The following is a 23070-nucleotide window of genomic DNA, read 5'->3' as shown; positions in this document are numbered from 1 at the left end:
CCCCTACTGTATTTATTTATTTATTTATTTTGCTCCTTTGCACCCCATTATTTCTATTTCTACTTTGCACTTTCTTCTACTACAAATCTACCATTCCAGTGTTTTACCTGCTATATTGTATTTACTTTGCCACCATGGCCTTTTTTGCCTTTACCTCCCTTATCTCACCTCATTTGCTCACATTGTATATAGACTTATTTTTCTACTGTATTATTGACTGTATGTTTGTTTTACTCCATGTGTAACTCTGTGTTGTTGTATGTTGTCGAACTGCTTTGCTTTATCTTGGTCAGGTCGCAATTGTAAATGAGAACTTGTTCTCAACTTGCCTAACTGGTTAAATAAAGGTGAAGTAAATAAAATAAAATAAATAAAACATATAACACCTTTACAAGTCCAAAAATGGATTTAACAACTGCAGATTGCCCCTTTAAGATCGCCAACTGTTTCCAGCGTAGTTATCACCTATCAGTATGTTGTCATTCCTCTCCCCCCAGTGCATACCAGGTGGTGGTCGTAGAAGAGGACGGTTCTAGGCGGATCAGGAGGAGGAGGAGGAGGGAGCTGGGTAGCGGTTCAGACTGTTTCCCTGTGCCAGCGTCCCAGGTAGAGGCCCAGTCTAAGGGGACGCCTCACTACTACACGGCTGAGCTGCCCCCCTCCAGTCTCCCTGAGGCCACTCCGTTCACCGTAGGGGACAACCACACCTATAACGGCTACTGGAACACTCCCCTGGACCCCTCCAAGAACTACCTAGTCTTCTTCCAGGCTATAAGCAACTTCAGAGGGGTGAGTTTATAGACCTGTCAATAAAGCCAGAGTCAAGTCTGTAGTCTTTGCCAAACATGCCATAGGAGGAGGCAAGACAGCACAAACAGATCAGGGGACCAGACTAAGCTGCAGTCCCTTTGAACAAATCAAGTGTTATTGAATTGAGAAAGTAACACTGTGCATGGCTGGCTGTAGGAGAAAGGACCTTCAGCTCTGAACCTCAGGCTGTTTTGGCCCAACTCTCTCTATCTTTCCTTCTCCCTTCCCTTCTTCCTTTTCTTCCCTTCCTTCCCTTCCTTTTTCCCTTCTTCCTTCCTCCCTTCCTTCCCTTCCCTTCTCCTTCTTTTTTCCTTCCCTTCTCTCCTTCCCTTCCCTTCCTTCCCTTCCTCCTTCCTCCTTCCCTTCCCTTCCCTTCCTTTCCTTCCCTTCCCCTTCCTTCCCTTCTCTCCTTCCTCCTTCTCTTCTCTCCCCTTCCTCCCCTTCCCTTCCCTTCTCTCTGCATGTCTCCTCTCAGAGCCTGCTGACAAAAAGGAAAGTCTGTCGAGAGGAAAGTCTGAAATGAGATTCAAGCATAGATAATAGGAGGACAGTAGGGGCCCAGGTGTGACTAAATAAATGCTGTTTAAATCATGAAGCCCATATGGAGCTAAATGACTACAGTATGATCTGCCTGGCTGCAGAGAGTTGGTTATCACGCCTCATATGTACCGTATATATGACTATATGACTTTGGTAGCTACAGATTTATAACAAATATTTAATATAAGGTGTGCATCAAGGCAGGTTGGAAACGGTGTCGTCGATAGTTGTACTGCAAACTCCTGGGTCAAAATGCATCAGAGAGAGTCACAGGGCAGAACTGGTCAAACATGTTCTTCCGAAGTGGTTGCTAGATGCAGTAGGGGTAAAGGTCTACAGGTTAGAAGGCTGAAGTTAAGGATAATGCTCCATAGGTTGTAAGGCTGGTATGACTAACCACACTTGGCTAAAGTTAAGGACCCTCAGTGTCTCTGTCCCTCTGAATCACAATCTGATTGTAGTCTCCTGTCTGTCTTAACTATCGGTCATTAAAGCCAATCACTCCTCCCTTAATACCCAATTAAATGTGTTTTAGGTTTGTGTATATGTATGTGTGTGTGTGTGTGTGTGTGTGTGTGTGTGTGTGTGTGTGTGTGTGTGTGTGTGTGTGTGTGTGTGTGTGTGTGTGTGTGTGTGTGTGTGTGTGTGTGTGTGTGTGTGTGTGTGTGGGTGTGTGTGTGTGTCATTGTTACTGTGGTGTTATTATAGTTGTGTATTTACCTGAGTTAGAGATGAGTCCTCTCAGAGCACTCTTAGCCACCACACTATTTCATCCTGACACGGCAGCTCATAACAACATTAGAATATTATAATTCATGTAGATTATTGTTTCTCTGTCTGCCCTCCGTGCAGTTTTATCTAAATCTGTTTATAAAACTTGGCTATACGAGTCAGCCTGGATTTGTGTGTGTGTGTGTGTGTGTGTGTGTGTGTGTGTGTGTGTGTGTGTGTGTGTGTGTGTGTGTGTGTGTGTGTGTGTGTGTGTGTGTGCTTGTTCACTGGCTCTGTAAAAATGGGGAAAGCACATGATTTATTTATTTGAAAATTATTTAAGATAATTAGCTGTAGGTTTCCAGAACCATGGCTCTGAGAGCTGCTGCTGCCACTGAATGGAACTGTAATTACTTTGACAGATATGTCTTTACTGGAGCTTGAAAGACAGCCAGATTGGTGCAATCAGTTCTTTATAAAACACTGAAGCGCACAGACACACACGCACACACACACTCATCGCAATCCAGGCTGACTCGAATATACAGTACCATTCAAAAGTTTGGACACAATCATTCTAGGGTTTTTTCTTTATTTTTACTATGTTTTACATTGTAGAATAATAGTGAAGACATCAAAACTATGAAATAACACATATGGAATCATGTAGCAACCAAAAAAGTGTTAAACAAATAAAAATACACTAATGTTCAAAAGTTTAGGGTCACTTAGAAATGTCCTTGTTTTTGAAAGAAAAGCAAATTTTTTGTCTGTTAAAATAACATCAAATTGATCAGAAATACACTGTAGACATTGTTAATGTTGTAAATGGCTATTGTAGCTGGAAACGGATGATTTGTATTGGAATATCTGCATAGGCGTACAGAGGCCCAATATCAGCAACCTTCACTCCTGTGTTCCAATAGCACGTTGTGTTAGCTAATCAAAGTTTATCATTTTAAAAGGCTAATTGATCATAAGAAAACCCTTTTGCAATTATGTTAGCACAGCTGAAAACTGTTGTCCTGATTAAAGAAGTAATAAAACTGGCCTTTAGACTAGTTGATTATCTGGAGCATCAGCATTTGTGGGTTTGATTACAGGCTCAAAATGACTAGAAACAAAGAGCTTTCTTCTGAAACTCTATTCTTGTTCTGAGAAATGATTGCTATTCCATGCGAGAAATTGCCAAGAAACTGAAGATCTCGTACAACGCTGTGTACTATTCGCTTCACAGAACAGCGCAATCTGGCTCTAACCAGAATAGAAAGAGGAGCAGGAGGCCCCGGTGCACAACTGAGCAAGAGGACAAGTACATTAAAGTGTCTAGTTTGAGAAACAGACGCCTCACAAGTGCTCAACTGGCAGCTTCATTAAATAGTACCCGCAAAACACCAGTCATAATGTCAACAGTCAAGAGGTGACTCCGTGATGCTGGCCTTCTAGGCAGAGTTCCTCTGTCCAGTATCTGTGATCTTTTGCCCATCTTAATCTTTTCTTTTTATTTGCCAGTCTGAGATATGGCTTTTTCTTTTCAACTCTGCCTAGAAGGACAGCATCCCAGAGGCGCCTCTTCACTGTTGACATTGAGAGTGGTGTTTTGCGGGCACTATTTAATGAAGCTGCCAGTTGAGCACTTGTGAGGCGTCTGTTTCTCAAACTAGACACTAATGTACTTGTCCTCTTTCTCAGTTGTGCACCGGGACCTCCCACTCTTCTTTCTATTCTGGTTAGAGCCAGTTTGCTTTGTTCTGTGAAGGGAGTAGTACACAGCGTTGTACGAGAGTTTCTTGGCAATTTCTTGCATGGAATAGGCTCAAATCAATTGACCCTTTCCCCAATTTTCTGTTGATGCAATATTAATGATAGTGAACAGCATAGTCAGCTTCAGGATCTTGAAATGCTACTGTACACTATTGTGACAGGTGCTACCAGCTACCTGCCACTCAACCTCTGATATTGGCTGATAATATTGGCATATCATATCTGAGGATCATTCTATAAATAACATCAGAACATATCAGGCAAGGAGGTGTCATCAGCAGTCAGTAGAATGCTATGGCTAAGTCCAAATGACATTTGACCAGAGTCAAAAGTAGTGCACTATATAGGGAATAGGGTGCCATTTTGGATTTATGTTTTTATGCCAAAAAGTGCTGAGACTCAGAGTCATGTCAACCTTGACAGAGGTGACACATGACATATCAGCAGGTGGGACTGTAATAATCTGAGAATTGTGTGTAAATGCAACTTATATCTCCATGACTAAGAGTTTGGCGGATACAGACCCACTCGAAAAACAGGTTTTCATTTAAAAAGGTAAGTTAGTAGGCGCTGAGGTAAAAGGGTTCTGACTCCAATCTCAGAGCCCAGATTAGATTGAATACCTGATTTAGCATGATAATGTTTGATAATGTGTCTCTGGTATCACTGTGATTGGCTGGGTAGGAATTGTGGTAGGTGTAGTGTGTGTGTGTGTGTGTGTGTGTGTGTGTGTGTGTGTGTGTGTGTGTGTGTGTGTGTGTGTGTGTGTGTGTGTGTGTGTGTGTGTGTGTGTGTGTGTGTGTGTGTGTTATAGTTGTGTATTTACCTGAGTTAGAGATGTGTCCTCTCAGAGCACTCTTAGCCACCACACTATTTCATCCTGACACAGAAGCTCATAACAACATTGGAATATTATAATTCTTGTAGATTATTGTTTCTCTGTCTGCCCTGAGCAGTTTATCTCAATCTGTTTATAAAACTTGGCTATTCGAGTCTGTAAAAAGGGGGAACGCACATTATTTATTTGACAATTATTCAAGATAAATAGCTGTAGGTTTCCAGAACCATGGCTCTGACAGCTGCTGCTGCTACTGAACTGTAATTGCTTTGACGGATATGTCTTTACTGGAGCTTGAAAGACAGCAAGATTGGTGCAATCAGTTCTTTATAAAACACTGTAGCGCACAGACACATATGCACGTACATGTACGTGCGTACGAATGTGTGTGTAATGGGTTGAGTGGGCCAGGGGACCGGATGTTATTGATGAGAACAGAGGACATTTCATTCACACACCCATCCATTCATTCATTAATTAGCTATTTTGTGCTTTAAAACACAAAGTGTCTAGGTGACTAAGACAGACAGACAGACAGACAGACAGACAGACAGACAGACAGACAGACAGACAGACAGACAGACAGACAGACAGACAGACAGACAGACAGACAGACAGACAGACAGACAGACAGACAGACAGACACAAACACACAGATACACACGCTCTGACACCTGTTCTATGCTTAAAAAATAGATTTTTGGTTGTGGTTATCCCAAGCTAATGAACCTCCCATTCTTGTTTCAGGAGACGAGAATTAACTGCATCCGGATTGCCCGTAAAGGTACGTTCAGATCGTTCCGTTCTATCTTCTTCGATCTTCATCATTGAGAGGCATGCATTGAGAAATAGACTACATAACAATACTTTGTGGCAAAGCAGTGTTTACATCTTCTATGCTCCATGATGCTTCATATGCACTCTGATGTGGTTTGAAAGCGTCCCTGTCACTTGGAGGGAGAGAGAGAGGGAGAGAGAGAGGGAGAGGGAGGCCTCCTCTCCCTGCTCTCTTACTCTCTCTCTCTCTCTCTCTTCCTGCGCTCTCTTTGTTATTTGAAGCGTCCTGACATCAAGGGGTCTCTTCTCGCCATTGTCTGCTGGCGCTACACACCACCCAGGCAGAGGAGCTGTGGGTGTACACAGAGAAGAGTTCTCGGCAGGATATTTATAGTACCCTTCATTTGGTACGTGACGGTGACAGGGTGGCATGGTGAATGGAGGGAGGAGAAGAGAGGAGAGGAGAGATTGGTGCTGTTCCTGTGGTGGTGGCAAAGAGAGAGGTTCAGGAGGAAGGGTATACTGGAATTCTCTCTTTTTCAATTAAATTCAAGGGGCTTTATTGGCATGGGAAACATATGTTAACATTGCCGAAGCAAGTGAAATAGATAATAAACAAAAGTGAAATAAACAACAAAAATGAACAGTAAACATTACATTCACAGAAGTTCCAAAGGAATAAAGACATTTCAAATGTCACGTTATGTCTATTTACAGTGTTGTAGCGATGTGCAAATAGTTCAAGTTAAAAAAGGGAAAATAAATAAACCTAAATATGGGTTGTATTTACAATTGTGTTTGTTCTTCACTGGTTGCCCTTTTCTTGTTGCAACATGTCACAAATCTTGCTGCTGTGATGGCACACTGTGGTATTTCACCCAGTAGATATGGGAGTTTATCAAAATTGGGATTGTTTTCAAATTCTTTGTGGATCTGCGTAATCTGAGGGAAATATGTTTCTCTAATATGGTCATACATTTGGCAGGAGGTTAGGAAGTGCAGCTCAGTTTCCACCTCATTTTGTGGGCTTGTTTGTTATTGTAGTTTGGTCAGGGCGTGGCAGGGGGTGTTTGTTTTGTGTGTTTCGGGGTTTTTGGTTTATGTTCTATATTTTCTATTTCTATGTGTTTTTCTAGTTTTTCTATTTCTATGTTTGGGTTTTGTAACGACCTCCAATTAGAGGAAGCTGGTTGTCGTTGCCTCTAATTGGAGGCCATATTTAAGTGGGTTAGTTTTCTCTTGTGTTTGTGGGTGGTTGTTTCCTGTTTAGTCTGTGCACCTTACGGGACTGTTTTCGTCGCTTGTTTAGTGTTTTCGATTTTTTTCCTTCAAAATAAAAAGAAGATGTTCAATATACCCGCTGCAGTTTGGTCCACTCCTTACGACGACTGTGACATAGCCTGTCTTCTCTTGAGAACCAGGTCTGCCTACAGTGACCTTTCTCAATAGCAAGGCTATGCTCACTGAGTCTGTACATAGTAAAAGCTTTCCTTAAGTTTGGGTCAGTCACAGTGGTCAGGTATTCTGCCACTGTGTACTCTCTGTTTAGGGACAAATAGCAATCTAGTTTGCTCAGTTTTTTTGTTAATTCTTTCCTTGTGACAAGTAATTATATTTTTGTTTTCTCATGATTTGGTTGTGTCTAATTGTGTTGCTGTCCTGGGGGTCTGTTTGTGAACAGAGCCCCAGGCCCAGTTTGCTTAGGGGACTCTTCTCCAGATTCATCTCTCTGTAGGTGATGGCTTTGTTATGGAAGGTTTGGGAATCACTTCCTTTTAGGTGGCTGTAAAATTTAACGTCTCCTTTCTGGATTTTGATAATTAGCGGGTATCGGCCTAATTCTTCTCTGCATGCATTATTTGGTGTTTTACGTTGTATACGGAGGATACTTTTGCCGAATTCTGCATGCCGAGTCTCAATTTGTGGTTTGTCCCATTTTGTGAATTCTTGGTTGGTCACAACCATGAAGGGCAATGGGTTCTGTAACTGTTTCAAGTATTTTTTTTGCCAGATCCTAATTGGTATGTCGAATTTTATGTTCCTTTTGGTGGCATAGAAGGCCCTTCTTGCCTTGTCTCTCAGATCGTTCACAGCTTTGTGCAAGTTACCTGTGGCACTGATGTTTAGGCCGAGGTATGTATAGTTTTTTGTGTGCTCTAGGGCAACGGTGTCTAGATGGACTATGTATTTGTGGTCCTGGTGACTGGACCTTTTTTGGTCTTACTGAGATTTACTATCAGGGCCCAGGTCTGGCTGAATCTGAATCTGCAGAAGATGCTGCTGTAGGCCCTCCTTGGTTGGTGACAGAAGCACCAGATCATCAGCAAACAGTAGACATTTGACTTCAGATTCTAGTAGGGTGAGGCCGGGTGTTGCGGACTGTTCTAGTGCCCTCGCCAATGTGTTGATATATATGTTGAAGAGGGTGGGGCTTAAGCTGCATCCCAGTCTCACCCCACAGCCTTGTGGAAAGAAATGTGTGTTTTTTGCTAATTTTAACCACACAGTTGTTTGTGTTCATGGATTTTATATTGTCGTATGTTTTTCCCCCAACCATTTGTATAGCAGACCCTCATGCCAAATTGAGTCAAAGGCTTTTTTTAAATCAACAAAGCATGAGAAGACTTTGCCTTTGTTTTGGTTTGTTTGTTTGTCAATTAGGGTGTGCAGGATGAATATGTGGTCTGTCATATGGTAATTTGGTAAAAAGCCAATTTGACATTTGCTCAGGACATTGTTTTCACTGAGGAAATGTACGAATCTGCTGAGGATTTTCCTAAGGTTGCTGTCGACGCATATCCCACTGTAGTTATTGGGGTCAAATTTGTCTCCAATTTGTGGATTGGGGTCATCAGTCCTTAGTTTCAAATATTGGGGAAGATGCCAGAGCTAATGATGATGTTAAAGAGTTTAAGTATAGCCAACTGTAATTTGTTGTCTGTATATTTGATCATTTCATTGAGGATACCATCAACACCACTGGCCTTTTTGGGTTGGAGGGTTTGTATTTTGTCCTGTAGTTCATTCAATGTAATTGGGGAATCCAGTAGGTTCTGGTAGTCTTTAGTAGTTGATTCTAAGCTTTGTATTTGATCATATATAGGTTTTTGCTGTTTGTTCTTTGTTATAGAGCCAAAAGAATGGAGAAGTGGTTTACCCATACATCTTCATTTTGGAAAGATAACTCTTCGTGTTGTTGTTTGTTTAGTGTTTTCCAATTTTCCCTGAAGTGGTTAGAGTCTATGTATTCTTCAATTACATTGAGCTGATTTCTGACATGCTGTTCCTTCTTTTTCTGTAGTGTATTTCTGTATTGTTTTAGTGATTCACCATAGTGAAGGAGTAGACTCAGGTTTTCTGGGTCTCTATGTTTTTGGTTGGACAGGTTTCTCAATTTCTTTCTTAGGTTTTTGTATTCTTCATCAAATCATTTGTCATTGCTGTTAATTTTCTTCAGTTTTCTGTTTGAAATCTTTAATATGGAAGCTGAGAAGTCAAATATACTGTGTAGATTGTCTTTTGCCAAGTTTACACCCTCACTATTACAGTGGAAAGTTTTGTCCAGGAAGTTGTCTTAAAGGGATGAATTTGTTGTTGCCTAATTGTTTGTTGGTAAATTTCCACACTACATTCCTTCCATCAATTGCATTTCTTAATATTATTAATTTCCTTTGGCTTCGATGCCTCATGACTGAGTGTTGCTCTGTTCATGTAGACTGTGATTTTGCTGTGATCTGTGGTCAGTGGGCTGACTGTGAATGCTCTGAGAGACTCTGGGTCAAGGTCAGTGATAAAGTAGTCTACAGTACTACTGCCAAGAGATGAGCTATAAGTGTACCTACCATAGGAGTCTCCTCGAAGAGTACCATTGACTATGTACATATCCAGCGTGCAACAGAGCTGCAGGAGTTGTGACCTGTTTTTGTTGGTTATGTTGTCATAGTTGTGTCTAGGGGGGCGTATGGGGGACGGAATGCTGTCATCTCCAGGCAGGTGTTGGTCCCCCTGTGTGCTGAGGGTGTCAGGTTCTTGTTCGGTTCTGGCATTTAGGTTGCCACAGACTAGTACATGTCCCTGGGCCTGGAAATGATTGATTTCCCCCTCCAGGATTAGCTGTCTTCATTAAAGTATGGGGATTCTAGTAGGGGGATATAGGTAGCACACAGGACATTTTTCTCTGTTAAGATCATTTACTTTTGAATTTCTAGTCAAACGTAAAATGTTCCTGTTTTGATTCATTTAAAGGAGTGAGTTAGGTCTGCTCTACCAAATTAGCATACTCCCTGAGTCCCTTTCCTGTTTCACAACTGGTAGTTTGATGGATAGGACTACCAGCTCTCTATAACCTAGAGGGCAAACTGTGGGTCCATCTCCTCTGTACCATGTTGGTTGTAGGATGACAATGCCTGTATTTCCGATTTCTTTGGTGAAGTCCAGGTTCCTGCTCTTTAGGACAAAGGCAGATTATCTCAGGCCTTGGATATTCTCTCTCTCTCTCTCTCTCTCTCTCTCTCTCTCTCTCTCTCTCTCTCTCACACACACACTCTTTCTCTCTTTGCTTGTCTTATTGTCTGTCTGTCTGTCCGCCTCAAGCTTCCTCTCTCGCTCTCTAATTATACAACTTTTCTTTATCTCTCTCCAACACGCCCACACACATGCACACATATAACATTTTCCTCTCACACAATTTGTTTTCTCTCTCTTTCTCTCTTGCTCTCTCTCTCTCTCATTCTGTGACTGCGTAATGAAAGGCTGGGGCTCATGTCAAGCGTGAAGCAGGGAGACAGACAGGGACAGAGACAGGCGGCTACCGCTTAGACGACTAGTGTCACACCTCAGGTGTTCCGGGCCCACGCACACACACCAGCACAATATCTGGTTAATGACACGCTAACGCTGGCAGATGAAGATGAAATGTGTGTCCTCTCCAGCCCTCTACCTTTCTTTACATCCTCCATCCTAATCTTTCTCTCATACACATTCTCTCATATATACATTCGCTCTCCTTTTTCTCTCTATCTCTCCACCTCCCCCCATCCCTCTCTCCCTGCCTCACAGCAGCAGAAAGTTTTAGTGGTCTAAACTTGTCCATGGCAACGTGCTTCTTACAGCCAGAGTCAGTGACTCATCTGTGCGCATGCATGCACGCACACACGCGGAATCACACACACACACACACACACACACACACACACACACACACACACACACACACACACACACACACACACACACACACACACACACACACACACACACACACACACACACACACACACACACACGCAACGTGCTTCTTACAGCCGGAGTCAGTAAGAACAGTGACTCATCTGTGCGCATGCAGGCACGCACGCACGCGGAATCATACATGCACACACACACACACACACACACACACACACACACACACACACACACACACACACACACACACACACATCAGTAAAGTGGACTTGGAGGCCAGAGAGAGAGCCAGCTAGCCAGTAGAGCTAGAATCATCTGCAATCAACATTTCTGCAGGCCACACTCTGTTTTCCTGAACAGGCTTTTAAGGCTCAGGCAAAATTACCCCCCTTGCAGACAAAATAGCATGCCTTACTGGGAGGGAGAAAAGAAAACATGGATGCTTTTCAAATTGGTTGTGCTGCAGCTAACTAGTAGAGCGAGATAGAGAGAGATTTTAAATAGTAAGTGAGCGGAAAGAGAGAGGACCACATCCAGCTGAAGGGTTAGAAGAAGGAGGGATGGTGAAAAGAGGTAGATAATTGGTTTTAGCTTCGTGCCTCCAGTGATAGACCATTTCATTCACCCTTCTTTTTGTTTACCCATCGGAGGGAAGACTTTTAATTAAGCGTATGCTCGCAGGGGTTCAGGATCTTAATTCTCAACCAATTCTGTTTCTAGTCGGCAATAAACACTTCTGGAAAGCGACACCATGGGAGCTCCAAATTCATCTTGGGAGAGATTTCAAGCTGTTGTGATAGCTCTGATGGAAATGTAGAGGCACAGCGAACACAGTGAGTGACGTTACTGCATAGAAAATGGCTGACTGAATGAACTTCCAGCTAGCTATTAGCTGATGTAACTGGTGTGTTTTCTTAACACATGTAGGCAAAGTCTGTCCAGCTGTCCACACTGGCTACACCAACTGTGGCTGGTTAGTTAGCGGCTTAAAAGCTTCCTCCTTATCCAAGCCTGTTACCTATCATGAAACATAGTCAGGGACAAAGCCAGAGCTTATTTACTCTACCATAATCTCTCTCTCTCTTCTTCTCTCTCCATATCTCCCTCCCCCTCTCTCCCTCCTCTCTCCATATCTCCCTTCCCCCGCTCTCCCTCTCCCCCCTCTCTCCCTTCCTCCCCTCTGCCAGTGTATTCATCCAGGTGGATATAATACCCAGTGTGAGAAGGATAATAACCTGATTTTACTCTGATAACCTGGCTCACCGTGCCCCCCGTCTCTCAGACTACTACAATACCCCTGGGCCTCCTTTGGGATTAACAGAAAAAAATAGAACTAGACTATAGCCTTCCTACTCTAACTCCTGATATTTTGATCTCTGAACGTCATCGGTATAATTGGTTGTTTTTGTGGTTGTGTGCCTTTTCTACAGGATGCTTAGGCTTCTGTGTGGTCTAGGGAGAGGAATCTAACTAGGTTGGCCCTTTGTTGGAGTATCATCGCCCGAACCATGAGTTCTTAAGAGCTAATGCCTAGGCCTTTGCTCAGCAAGCTACTACAGTCTTGTAGCATACAGAAGACTATCACTCTAACATGTCTCTCCCCCTCGTGTCTCTCCCCTGTAGCTGCCTCTAAAGACCATAAGAGGGTCCTGGATGAATCGTAGGCTTTAGTTCAATGGGCTAACAGTCTTCTCTTTACCCTGTAGCTGCCTGTAAGGACCATAAGAGGGCCCTGGAGGTGTCCCAACATGCAGAGGACATGGGTCTGATCTTGGGGGCCTGTGCTGGGGGACTGGTGGTCCTCATTCTGCTGCTGGGGGCCATCGTCATCATCATCAAGAAGGGGTGAGTGGAGGGTTGTGTGTGTGTAAAGGTGATTGTGATTTTGATCATTGAGGTGATCCAGAAAGGGGCCTATCTTTGCCTGTCTCTTAGCTGCCTGTCACAAACTTCCATGTGACTAACTATGTCCTATTAGGGAAGGTATTTCTCCATCACATCTTGGCAGGCTTAGTCCAACTCAATTCAATAGGGAGTTAGGTAGGTAATGGAGAGTATATTACTTCCAGAAGTACACACATGGCTGGGTATTATTTGTGAAATGCTGTGCAGTTATAGTTGCCAAGCTTTTTGCGTAGAACTCATTTTTTAATTTCAAGGTCTGTTGTCTATTGGCTGCACACACCTAGGAATGAAACTCTAATATTCACTCCAGCATCACCAGGACATACTGCTTGGCAGTAGCGTACTCTCCTCCTTCCCTCTCTTCTCCTCCTTTACCCCTCTTCTCTCCCCCTTACCTCTTCTCTTCTGACGTTATATTGGGAGAATAACACTCAGTGTGTAATATTTCATCAAGGGCCCTTTCAAGCCATTGCCCTTTCAAGTCAAAGCAGATATAATAGCAGGATCTGGGTTGGTGTGCAGTGCTCTGTGAACATGGTGCCTGTGGCTGAGCCATTAATTGGAGAGGAAGGTTGTTGTTGCCTTTCAGATAGAATTACCACCTCAGGTTTTCTCATGATGAAGGGAGAGGAGCTGGGATGCACGTCAGAGAAGCAGGGTTGGACGTCACAGGGAGAAGCGTGATAGAGACAGAAACCACCAGTAGACCGTTGAGCTAACTGTACCTTGGTTGACAGCTGTATGTGTACCTGTGCTCCCTGGCATATTATTCAGTTAAGTGATAAGCAATCTATTTAGCTAGGAACCCAGTCAATGTCACAGTTGTGCTATATTTTATCTGCTGTTGCATGGTCGCTTGCCCTACCCCCATAAACATACAGGTACAGTGGAGGAAAAGTATTTGATCCCCTGCTGATTTTGTACATTTGCCCACTGATAAAGAAAGGATCAGTCTATAATTTTAATGGTAGGTTTATTTGAACAGTGAGAGACAGAATAACAACAAAAATATCCAGAAAAACGCATGTCAAAAATGTTATAAATTGATTTGCATTTTAATGAGGGAAATAAGTATTTGACCCCTCTCTCAATCAGAAAGATTTCTGGCTCCCAAGTGTCTTTTATACAGGTAACAAGCTGAGATTAGGAGCACACTCTTAAAGGGAGTGCTCCTAACCGCAGATTGTTACCTGTAAAGAAGACACCTGTCCACAGAAGCAATCAATCAGATTCCAAACTCTCCACCATGGCCAAGACCAAAGAGCTCTCCAAGGATGTCAGGGACAACATTGTAGACCTACACAAGGCTGGAATGGGCTACAAGACCATCGCCAAGCAGCTTGGTGAGAAGGTGACAACAGTTGGTGCGATTATTCACAAATGGAAGAAACACAAAAGAACTGTCAATATCCCTCGGCCTGGGGCTCCATGCAAGATCTCACCTCGTGGGGTTGCAATGATCATGAGAACGGTGAGGAATCAGCCCAGAACTACACAGGAGGATCTTGTCAATGATCTCAAAGCAGCTGGGACCATAGTCACCAAGAAAACAATTGGTAACACACTACGCCGTGAAGGACTAAAATCCTGCAGCGCCCGCAAGGTCCCCCTGCTCAAGAATACATATACATACCCGTCTGAAGTTTTCCAATGAACATCTGAATGATTCAGAGGACAACTGGTGAAAGTGTTGTGGTCAGATGAGACCAAAATGGAGCTCTTTGGCATCGACTCAACTCGCCGTGTTTGGAGGAGGAGGAATGCTGCCTATAACCCCAAGAACACCATCTCCACCGTCAAACATGGAGGTGGAAACATTATGCTTTGGGGGTGTTTCTCTGCTAAGGGGACAGCACAACTTCACCGCATCAAAGGGACGATGGACGGGGCCATGTACCGTCAAATCTTGGGTGAGAACCTCCTTCCCTCAGCCAGGGCATTGAAAATGGGTTGTGGATGGGTATTCCAGTATGACAATGACCCAAAACACACGGCCAAGGCAACAAAGGAGTGGCTCAAGAAGAAGCACATTAAGGTCCTGGAGTGGCCTAGCCAGTCTCCAGACCTTAATCCCATAGAAAATCTGTGGAGGGAGCTGAAGGTTTGAGTTGCCAAACATCAGCCTCAAAACCTTAATGACTTGGAGAAGATCTGCAAAGAGGAGTGGGACAAAATCCCTCTTGAGATGTGTGCAAACCTGGTGGCCAACTACAAGAAACGTCTGACCTCTGTGATTGCCAACAAGGGTTTTGCCACCAAGTACTAAGTCATGTTTTGCAGAGGGGTCAAATACTTATTTCCCTCATTAAAATGCAAATCATTTTATAACATTTTTGACATGCGTTTTTCTGGATTTTTTTTGTTATTCTGTCTCTCACTGTTCAAATAAACCTACCATTAAAATTATAGACTGATCATTTCTTTGTAAGTGGGCAAACGTACAAAATCAGCAGGGGATCAAATACTTTTTCCCCCACTGTACCTGCCAACATAAAGTGTCTAATTAGGGTGTTGGGCCCCCACAAGCCAAACAGCTTCAATGTGCCTTGGCATCGATTCTACAAGTGTCTGGAACTCTTTTGGAGTGATGCGGCACCATTCTTCCATGAGAAATTCCATAATTTGGTGTTTTGTTGATGGGGGTGGAAAATTCTGTCTCAGGTGCCGCTCCAGAATCTCCGACAAGTGTTAGATTGGGTTGAGAGCTGGTGACAGAGACGGTCATGACATATGATTTACATCGTTTTCATGATCAAACCATTCAGTGACCACTCGTGCCCTGTGGATGGGGGCATTGTCATCCAATCGGGGCATAGCCATCGTAGCCAAAATTATGGCCTGCCCAGCATTTTTATACATGATCCTAAGCATGATGGGATGTTAATTGCTTAATTAACTCAGGAACCACACCTGTGTGGAAGCACCTGCTTTCAATATACTTTGTATCCCTCATTTACTAGTGTTTTCATTATTTACCTGTGCATTTCAACATTTTTATTTTGCCTTGCTGGAGGCCACCTCACTAACCGTGGCCCCACCTCTCACGTCTCTTTGTTTTCTTTCTCTCCACTCTCTCTCTCTCTCTCTCCTCTTTCTTCTCCTCCTTTCTTCATACTAATCAGAAGGGACTTCTATTCTTACTCTTACTACCCGTAAGTGACTCCTCCCTAGTCTCTCCCTCCATCTTTTCCTTATGGCGCAATCTTCACCTGCTTGCCCTCTGTAGTCCTGGAAGATGACACTTATAGGAGATAAGCATCTCCTCCACCTCATCCTCTATATACCTCTCCAGTTGATTCTCTCTCTCTCTCTCTGGGCCTGCTACTATCACCAAATATTCCTTTTTCTCCCTTGCCTCGATTTAATCTCTTATTTTTCCCCTTTCGTCCAATTTCTCAACTCCTTGACCTTAACCCCCCTCTTTCCACTCATTTCCCCTCTCTTTGCTATTTCCTTATTTTGATCTCTCTCTTATTCTTCTCTCCTTTTTATATTCCCTCTCCTCTCCTCTCCTCTCCACCTCTCCTCTCCACATCTTCTCTCCTCTCTTTGCTCTGTGCAGCAGGAAGAAGGTAGCGCTGAACAAAGCAGCCATGTCGTACCGTCAGGAGAAGACCAGGAAGCTAGGTTCTCTGGACTGCAGCATGACAGAGCAGAGCACCCTGCAGCAGGATGGGCACACTGCTAACTCCTTCATGGACGCCCACACCTGCAACACACGGAGTAAGAACCTGTACACTAACCCTGTACCTCCGAGAGAGATAGAGGCTGAAGGAGAGCACAATCCAATGATCCTGTGCAGAGGCAGATGCTCTACTCCCTGCACCACAGAAGTTTGGCCAGTAGAACACTCAACTACACCCTGCTACAAGTACACTCTGTAGGCTACAATCTTTTCCCTCTTTACACACACTGTCAACTACAACAAGTACACTAGTCTGTAGACTCTGTGCCACCTACTGTAGTATACACACTGCCAACTACAACAAGTACACTCTCTAGGCAACAGTCTGTCCTGTATACACACACTGCTAAGATAAAGTACCATCTTCAGTTTCTCAGGCTTTCTGTTTACTTATCAAATCAAACTGTATTTGTCACATGCACCGAATACAACAAGTGTAGGCGTCTCTGTGAAATGCTTACTTACAAGCCCTTAACAAACGGTGCAGTTCAAGAAGAGTTAATATTAACCAAATAAACTCAAGTAAAAAATAATAAAAAGTAACACAATAAAATAAGAATAACGAGGCTATATACAGGGGGTACAGGTTAGTTGAGGTAATTTGTACATGTACGTAAGGGTGAAGTGACATAGATAGCAAACAGTGAGTGGTAGCAGTGTGCAAAATAAATCGTGTGTGGGGGGGTCAATGTAAATAGTCCAGTGGCCATTTGATTAATTGTTCAGCAGTCTTATGGCTTGGGGGTAGAAGCTGTTAAGGGGCCTTTTGGTCCTTGGCGCACCGGTACCGCTTGCCGTGTGGTAGCAGAGAAAACAGTCCATGACTGGGGTTGCTGGAGTCTCTGGAAATGTTATGGGCTTTCCTCTGACACTGCCTAATTTATAGGTCCTGGATGGCAGGAAGCTTGGCACCAGTGATGTACTGTTGTGTAGTGCATTATGGTCAGATGCCGAGCAGTTGCCATACCAGGCGGTGATGCAACCGGTCAGGATGCTCTCGATGGTGCAGCTGTAGAAGTTTTTGAGGATCTGGGGACCATGCCAAATCTTTTCAGTCTCCTGAGGGGGAAAAGGTTTTGTTGTGCCCTCTTCACGACAGTCTTGCTGTGTTTGGACCATGATAGTTTGTTGGTGATGTGGACACCAAGGAACTTGAAACTCTCGACCCGCTCCACTACAGCCCCGTCAATGTTAATGGTGGCCTGCTCGGCCTTCCTTTATCTGTAGTCCACGATCAGCTCCTTTGTCTTGCTCACATTGAGGGAGAGGTTGTTGTCCTGGCACCACACTGCCAATTCTCTGACCTCCTCCCTATAGGCTGTCTCATCATTGTCGGTGATCAGGCTTACCACTGTTTTGTCATCAGCAAACTTAATGATGGTATTGGAGTCGTGTTTGGCCACGCAGTCGTGGGTGAACAGGGAGTACAGGATGGGATTAAGTACACACCTCTGAGGGGCCCCAGTGTTGAGTATCAGTGTGGCAGACGTGTTGTTGCCTACCCTTACCACCTGGGGGGTGGCCCATCAGGAAGTCCAGGATCCAGTTGCAGAGAAGATGTTTAGTCCCAGGGTTCTTAGCTTAGTGATGATCTTCGTGTGCACTATGGTGTTGAACGCTGAGCTGTAGTCAATGAACATCATTCTCACACAGGTGTTCCTTTTGTCCAGGTGGGAAAGGGCAGTGTGGAGTGCGAGTGAGATTGCATCATCTGTGGATCTGTTGGGGCGGTATGCAAATTGGAGTGGGTCAAGGGTAGCTGGGAGGATCCTATTGATGTGAGCCTTGACTAGCCTTTCGAAGCACTTCATGGCTACCGACGTGAGTGCCACGTTGCGGTAATCAGTTAGGCAAGTTACCTTTGCTTCCTTGGGCACAAGGACTATGGTGGTCTTCTTGAAACATGTAGGTATTACGGACTCGGTCAGGGAGAGGTTAAAAATGTCAGTGAAGACACTTGCCAGTTGGTCCGCCCATGCTTTGAGTACACGTCCTGGTAATCCGTCTGGCCCCGCGGCTTTGTGAATGTTGATCTGTTTAAAAGTCTTGCTCACATCGGCTACCGAGAGCGTTATCACAGTCATCCAGAACTGCTGGTGCTCTCATGTTTGCTTCAGTGTTGCTTGCCTTGAAGCGAGCATAAAAGGCATTTCGCTTGTCTGGTAGGCTTGCGTCACTGGGCAGCTCACGTCTGGGTTTCCTTTGTAGTCCATAATCGTTTTCAAGCCCTACCACATCTGCCGAGCGTCAGAGCCGATGTAGTAGGATTCAATCTTAATCCTGTATTGACGCTTTGCTTGTTTGATTGCAATAAAGTCTCCAGCCACTAGGAGCGCCGCTTCTGGATGAGCATTTTCTTGTTTCCTTATGGCCTTACAGAGTTGGTTGAGTGCGGTCTTAGTGCCAGCATTGGTCTGTGGTGGTAAATAGACGGCTACGAATAATATAGATGAGAACTCTGGTAGATAGTGTGGTCTACAGATAGTGTGGTCTATTAGACATTGCGCACCAGCTGTTATTGACAAATAGACACAAACCCCATCCCTCCTCTTACCAGACATAGCTTCTCTGTTCTGGCGGTGCATGGAAAATCCCACCAGCTCTATATTATCCGCGTCGTCGTTCAGCCACGACTTGGTGAAACATAAGATATTACAGTTTTTAATGTCCCGTTGGTGGGATAATCTTAATCGTATGTCATCAATTTTATTTTCCAATAATTGCATGTTAGCCAATAGAATGGATGGCAGTGGGAGTTAACCTCTATGGGCTAGGTGGGACGCAAGCGTCCCACCCGTGGTGCACTCCATCAACAGCAGGTGCATTTCAAGAGCGGCAAATTTGAATCCAAATAAATGTCAAAATTCAAATTTTTCAAACATACAACTATTTTACACCCTTTGAAAGATAAACATCTCCTTAATCTAACCACGTTTTACGATTTCAAAAAGGTTTTACGGCGAAAGCATAAATTTAGAGTATGTTAGGACAGTACATTTACAAGAGTTGTGTGTAATGTTGTGCCAATTCAAAGACAGGCGTCACCAAAACCATAAAATCAGCTAAAATTATGCACTAACCTTTTACAATCTCCAACAGATGACACTCCTAGGACATTGTGTTAGACAATGCATGCATTTTTAGTTCTATCAAGTTCATATTTATATCCAAAAACAGCGTTTTACTGTGGCGTTGATGTTCAGGAAATCGTTTCCCTCCAATAACCGGCATTCAAGTCAGCACCACAAATTAAATAATTAAAATTAGAAAACATTGGTAAAATATTATATTGTCATTTAACCTCTATGGGCTAGGTGGGACGCTAGCGTGCCACCCGTGGTGCACTCCATCAACAGCAGGTGCATTTCAAGAGCGGCAAATTTGAATCCAAATAAATGTCAAAATTCAAATTTTTCAAAAATACAACTATTTTACACCATTTGAAAGATAAACATCTCCTTAATCTAACCACGTTTTACGATTTCAAAAAGGTTTTACGGCGAAAGCATAAATTTAGAGTATGTTAGGACAGTACATTTACAAGAGTTGTGTGTAATGTTTTGTCAAGTCAAAGACAGGGTCACCAAAACCATAAAACCAGCTAAAATGATGCACTAACCTTTTACAATCTCCATCAGATGACACTCCTAGGACATTATGTTAGACAATGCATGCATTTTTAGTTCTATCAAGTTCATATTTATATCCAAAAACAGCGTTTTACTATGGCATTGATGTTGAGGAAATCGTTTCCCTCCAATAACCGGCAGTCAAGTCAGCGTCACAAATTAAATAATTAAAATTAGAAAACATTGGTAAAATATTATATTGTCATTTAAAGAATTATAGATTTACATCTCTTGAACGCAATCAACTTGCCAGATTTAAAAATAACCTTACTGGGAAATCACACTTTGCAATAATCTGAGCACTGCGCCCAGAAAAATACGCGTTGCGATACAGACTAGCCGCCATGTTGGGGAGATCTAAAATCGAAAATACTATGTAAATAATCCATTACCTTTGATTATCTTCATCAGATGTCACTTCCAGGTATCACAGGTCCATAACGAATGTAGTTTTGTTCAAAAAAGCTCATCATTTATGTCCAAAAATCTCCGTCTTGTTAGCACATGATCTAAGCCCGCCGGACTTCACTTCATGAACGAGGGGGAAAAATATATTTACGTCCGTTCAAACATGTCAAACGTTGTATAGCATAAATCATTAGGGCCTTTTTTAACCAGAACATGAATAATATTCAAGGTGGACGAATGCATTCTCTTTTATAACGTATTGGAACGAGGGTACCCAACATGAACTCGCGCCCCAGGTGTCTAATGGGCCATCATCGTTCCATGGCTCTTGTTCGGTCAGATCTCCCTCCAGAAGACTCAAAACACTTTGTAAAGGCTGGTGACATCTAGTGGAAGCAATAGGAAGTGCCAAAATATTCCTCAGCCCCTGTGTTTTTCAATGGCATAGGTTTAAAGGTAATACAACACATCAGGTATCCACTTCCTGTCAGAATCTGTCTCAGGGTTTTGCCTGCCAAATGAGTTCTGTTATACTCACAGACACCATTCAAACAGTTTTAGAAACTTTAGGGTGTTTTCTATCCATATATAATAAGTATATGCATATTCTAGTTACTGGGTAGGATTAGTAACCAGATTAAATCGGGTACATTTTTTTATCCAGCCGTGCAAATACTGCCCCCTAGCCCTAACAGGTTAACTTGCTCGCCTACGGATTCTTACAAAGCAGCCCGACCTGCGCCCCCTTTTTCTCCGTCTTTTCTTCATGCAAATGTCGGGGATTTGGGCCTGTTGCCAGGAAAGCATTATATCCTTCTCGTCGGACTCGCTAAAGGAAAAAGCTTCTTCCAGTTCGAGTTGAGTAATCGCTTTTCTGATGTCCAGCAGTTATTTTAGGTCATAAGAAATGGTAGCAGCAACATTATGTACAAAATAAGTAAAAAAACAAGTTACAAACAACGCAAAAAAAACTAACAAAATAGCACAGTTGGTTAGGAGCATGTAAAACGTCAGCCATCCTCTTCGGCGCCATCTTAGAGTTTCTCTGTCAATATCCATCTCATTCTCTCAGTCCTTCAGATTGCTTTTATCAATATACAGTATTTTCCTTCTCTCTCTCTCTCTCTCTCTCTTCTCAAACGACCTCTTTCAATAAAAATATTCCACCGTGCCTGTCAACATGTACATACTGTCGTGGCCAAAAGTTTTGAGAATGGCACAAATATACATTTTCACAAAGTTTGCTGCTTCAGTAAATTTATATATTTTTGTCAGATGTTACTATGAAATACTGAAGTATAATTACAAGCATTTCATAAGTGTCAAAGGCTTTTATTGACAATTACATGAAGTTGATGCAAAGAGTCAATATTTGCAGTGTTGACCCTTTTTCAAGACCTCTGCAATCCGCCCTGGCATGCTGTCAATTAACTTCTGGGCCACATCCTGGCTGATGGCAGCCCATTCTTGCTTAATCAATGCTTGGAATCTGTCAGAATTTGTGGGTTTTTGTTTGTCCACCCGCCTCTTGAGGATTGACCACAAGTTCTCAATGGGATTAAGGTCTGGGGAGTTTCCTGGCCATGGACCCAAAATATCAATGTTTTGTTCCCTGAGCCACTTAGTTATCACTTTTGCCTTATGGCAAGGTGCTCCATCATGCTGGAAAAGGCATTGTTCATTACCAAACTGTTCCTGGATGGATGGGAGAAGTTGCTCTCAAAGGAAGTGTTGGTACCATTCTTTATTCATGGCTGTGTTCTTAGGCAAAATTGTGAGTGAGCCCACTCCCTTGGCTGAGAAGCAACCCCACACATGAATGGTCTCAGGCTGCTTTACTGTTGGCATGACACAGCACTGATGGTAGCGCTCACCTTGTCTTCTCCGGACAAGCTTTTTTCCAGATGCCCCAAACAATCGTAAAGGGGATTAATCAGAGAAAATGACTTTACCCCAGTCCTCAGCAGTCCAATCCCTTTACCTTTTGCAGAATATCAGTCTGTCCCTGATGTTTTTTCTGGAGAGAAGTGGCGTCTTTGCTCCCCTTCTTGACACCAGGCCATCCTCCAAAAGTCTTCGCCTCACTGTGCGTGCAGATGCACTCACACCTGCCTGCTGCCATTCCTGAGCAAGCTCTGTACAGGTGGTGCCCTGATTCCGCAGCTGAATCAACTTTAGGAGACGGTCCTGACGCTTGCTGGACTTTCTTGGGCGCCCTGAAGCCTTCTTCACAACAATTGAACCGCTCTCCTTGAAGTTCTTGATGATCCGATAAATGGTTGATTTAGGTGCAATCTTACTGGCAGCAATATCCTTGCCTGTGAAGCCCTTTTTGTGCAAAACAATGATGATGGCACGTGTTTCCTTGCAGGTAACCATGGTTGACAGAGGAAGAACAATGATTCCAAAAACCACCCTCCTTTTGAAGCTTCCAGTCTGTTATTCAAACTCAATCAGCATGACAGAGTGATCTCCAGCCTTGTCCTCATCAACACTCACACCTGTGTTAACGAGAGAATCACTGACATGATGTCAGCTGGTCCTTTTGTGGCAGGGCTGAAATGCAGTGGAAATGTTTTTGGGGGATTCAGTTCATTTGCATGGCAAAGAGGGACTTTGCAATTAATTGCAATTCATCTGATCACTCTTCATAACATTCTGGAGTATATGGAAATTGCCATCATACAAACTAAGGCAGCAGACTGTGTGAAAATTAATATTTGTGTCATTCTCAAAACTTTTGGCCACAACTGTACAATATGTCTTCATTGTGATACCAGCTCTTCCTTGATCTGTCAGTTGAGTGGGTGTTGTGTTGA

The 23070-nt window shown here is 43.3% G+C and overlaps 1 protein-coding gene across 8 annotated transcripts in view; it reads left to right on the top strand.

The window, feature by feature from the left end:
* The window catches only part of LOC106588628 (receptor-type tyrosine-protein phosphatase U), a 283920-nt gene that overhangs the window by 221363 nt on the left and 39487 nt on the right, over nucleotides 1-23070 (top strand). For 6 of the 8 annotated variants that reach the window (XM_045709320.1, XM_045709318.1, XM_045709315.1 and 3 more), the window contains exons 13-17: nucleotides 498-789; nucleotides 5411-5447; nucleotides 12331-12469; nucleotides 15652-15681; nucleotides 16092-16252. In XM_045709320.1, coding sequence (XP_045565276.1) covers nucleotides 498-789; nucleotides 5411-5447; nucleotides 12331-12469; nucleotides 15652-15681; nucleotides 16092-16252 — 659 coding nt within the window. The remainder of the gene's footprint in view (nucleotides 1-497; nucleotides 790-5410; nucleotides 5448-12330; nucleotides 12470-15651; nucleotides 15682-16091; nucleotides 16253-23070) is intronic. The other 2 variants (XM_045709322.1, XM_045709317.1) reach the window with 1 other exon arrangement.

Source organism: Salmo salar, chromosome ssa27 (genome assembly GCF_905237065.1).
Source record: "Salmo salar chromosome ssa27, Ssal_v3.1, whole genome shotgun sequence".
In the NCBI taxonomy this organism is placed as follows: Eukaryota; Metazoa; Chordata; class Actinopteri; order Salmoniformes; family Salmonidae; genus Salmo; species Salmo salar.
This window is presented reverse-complemented; position numbering and strand designations above follow the sequence as displayed.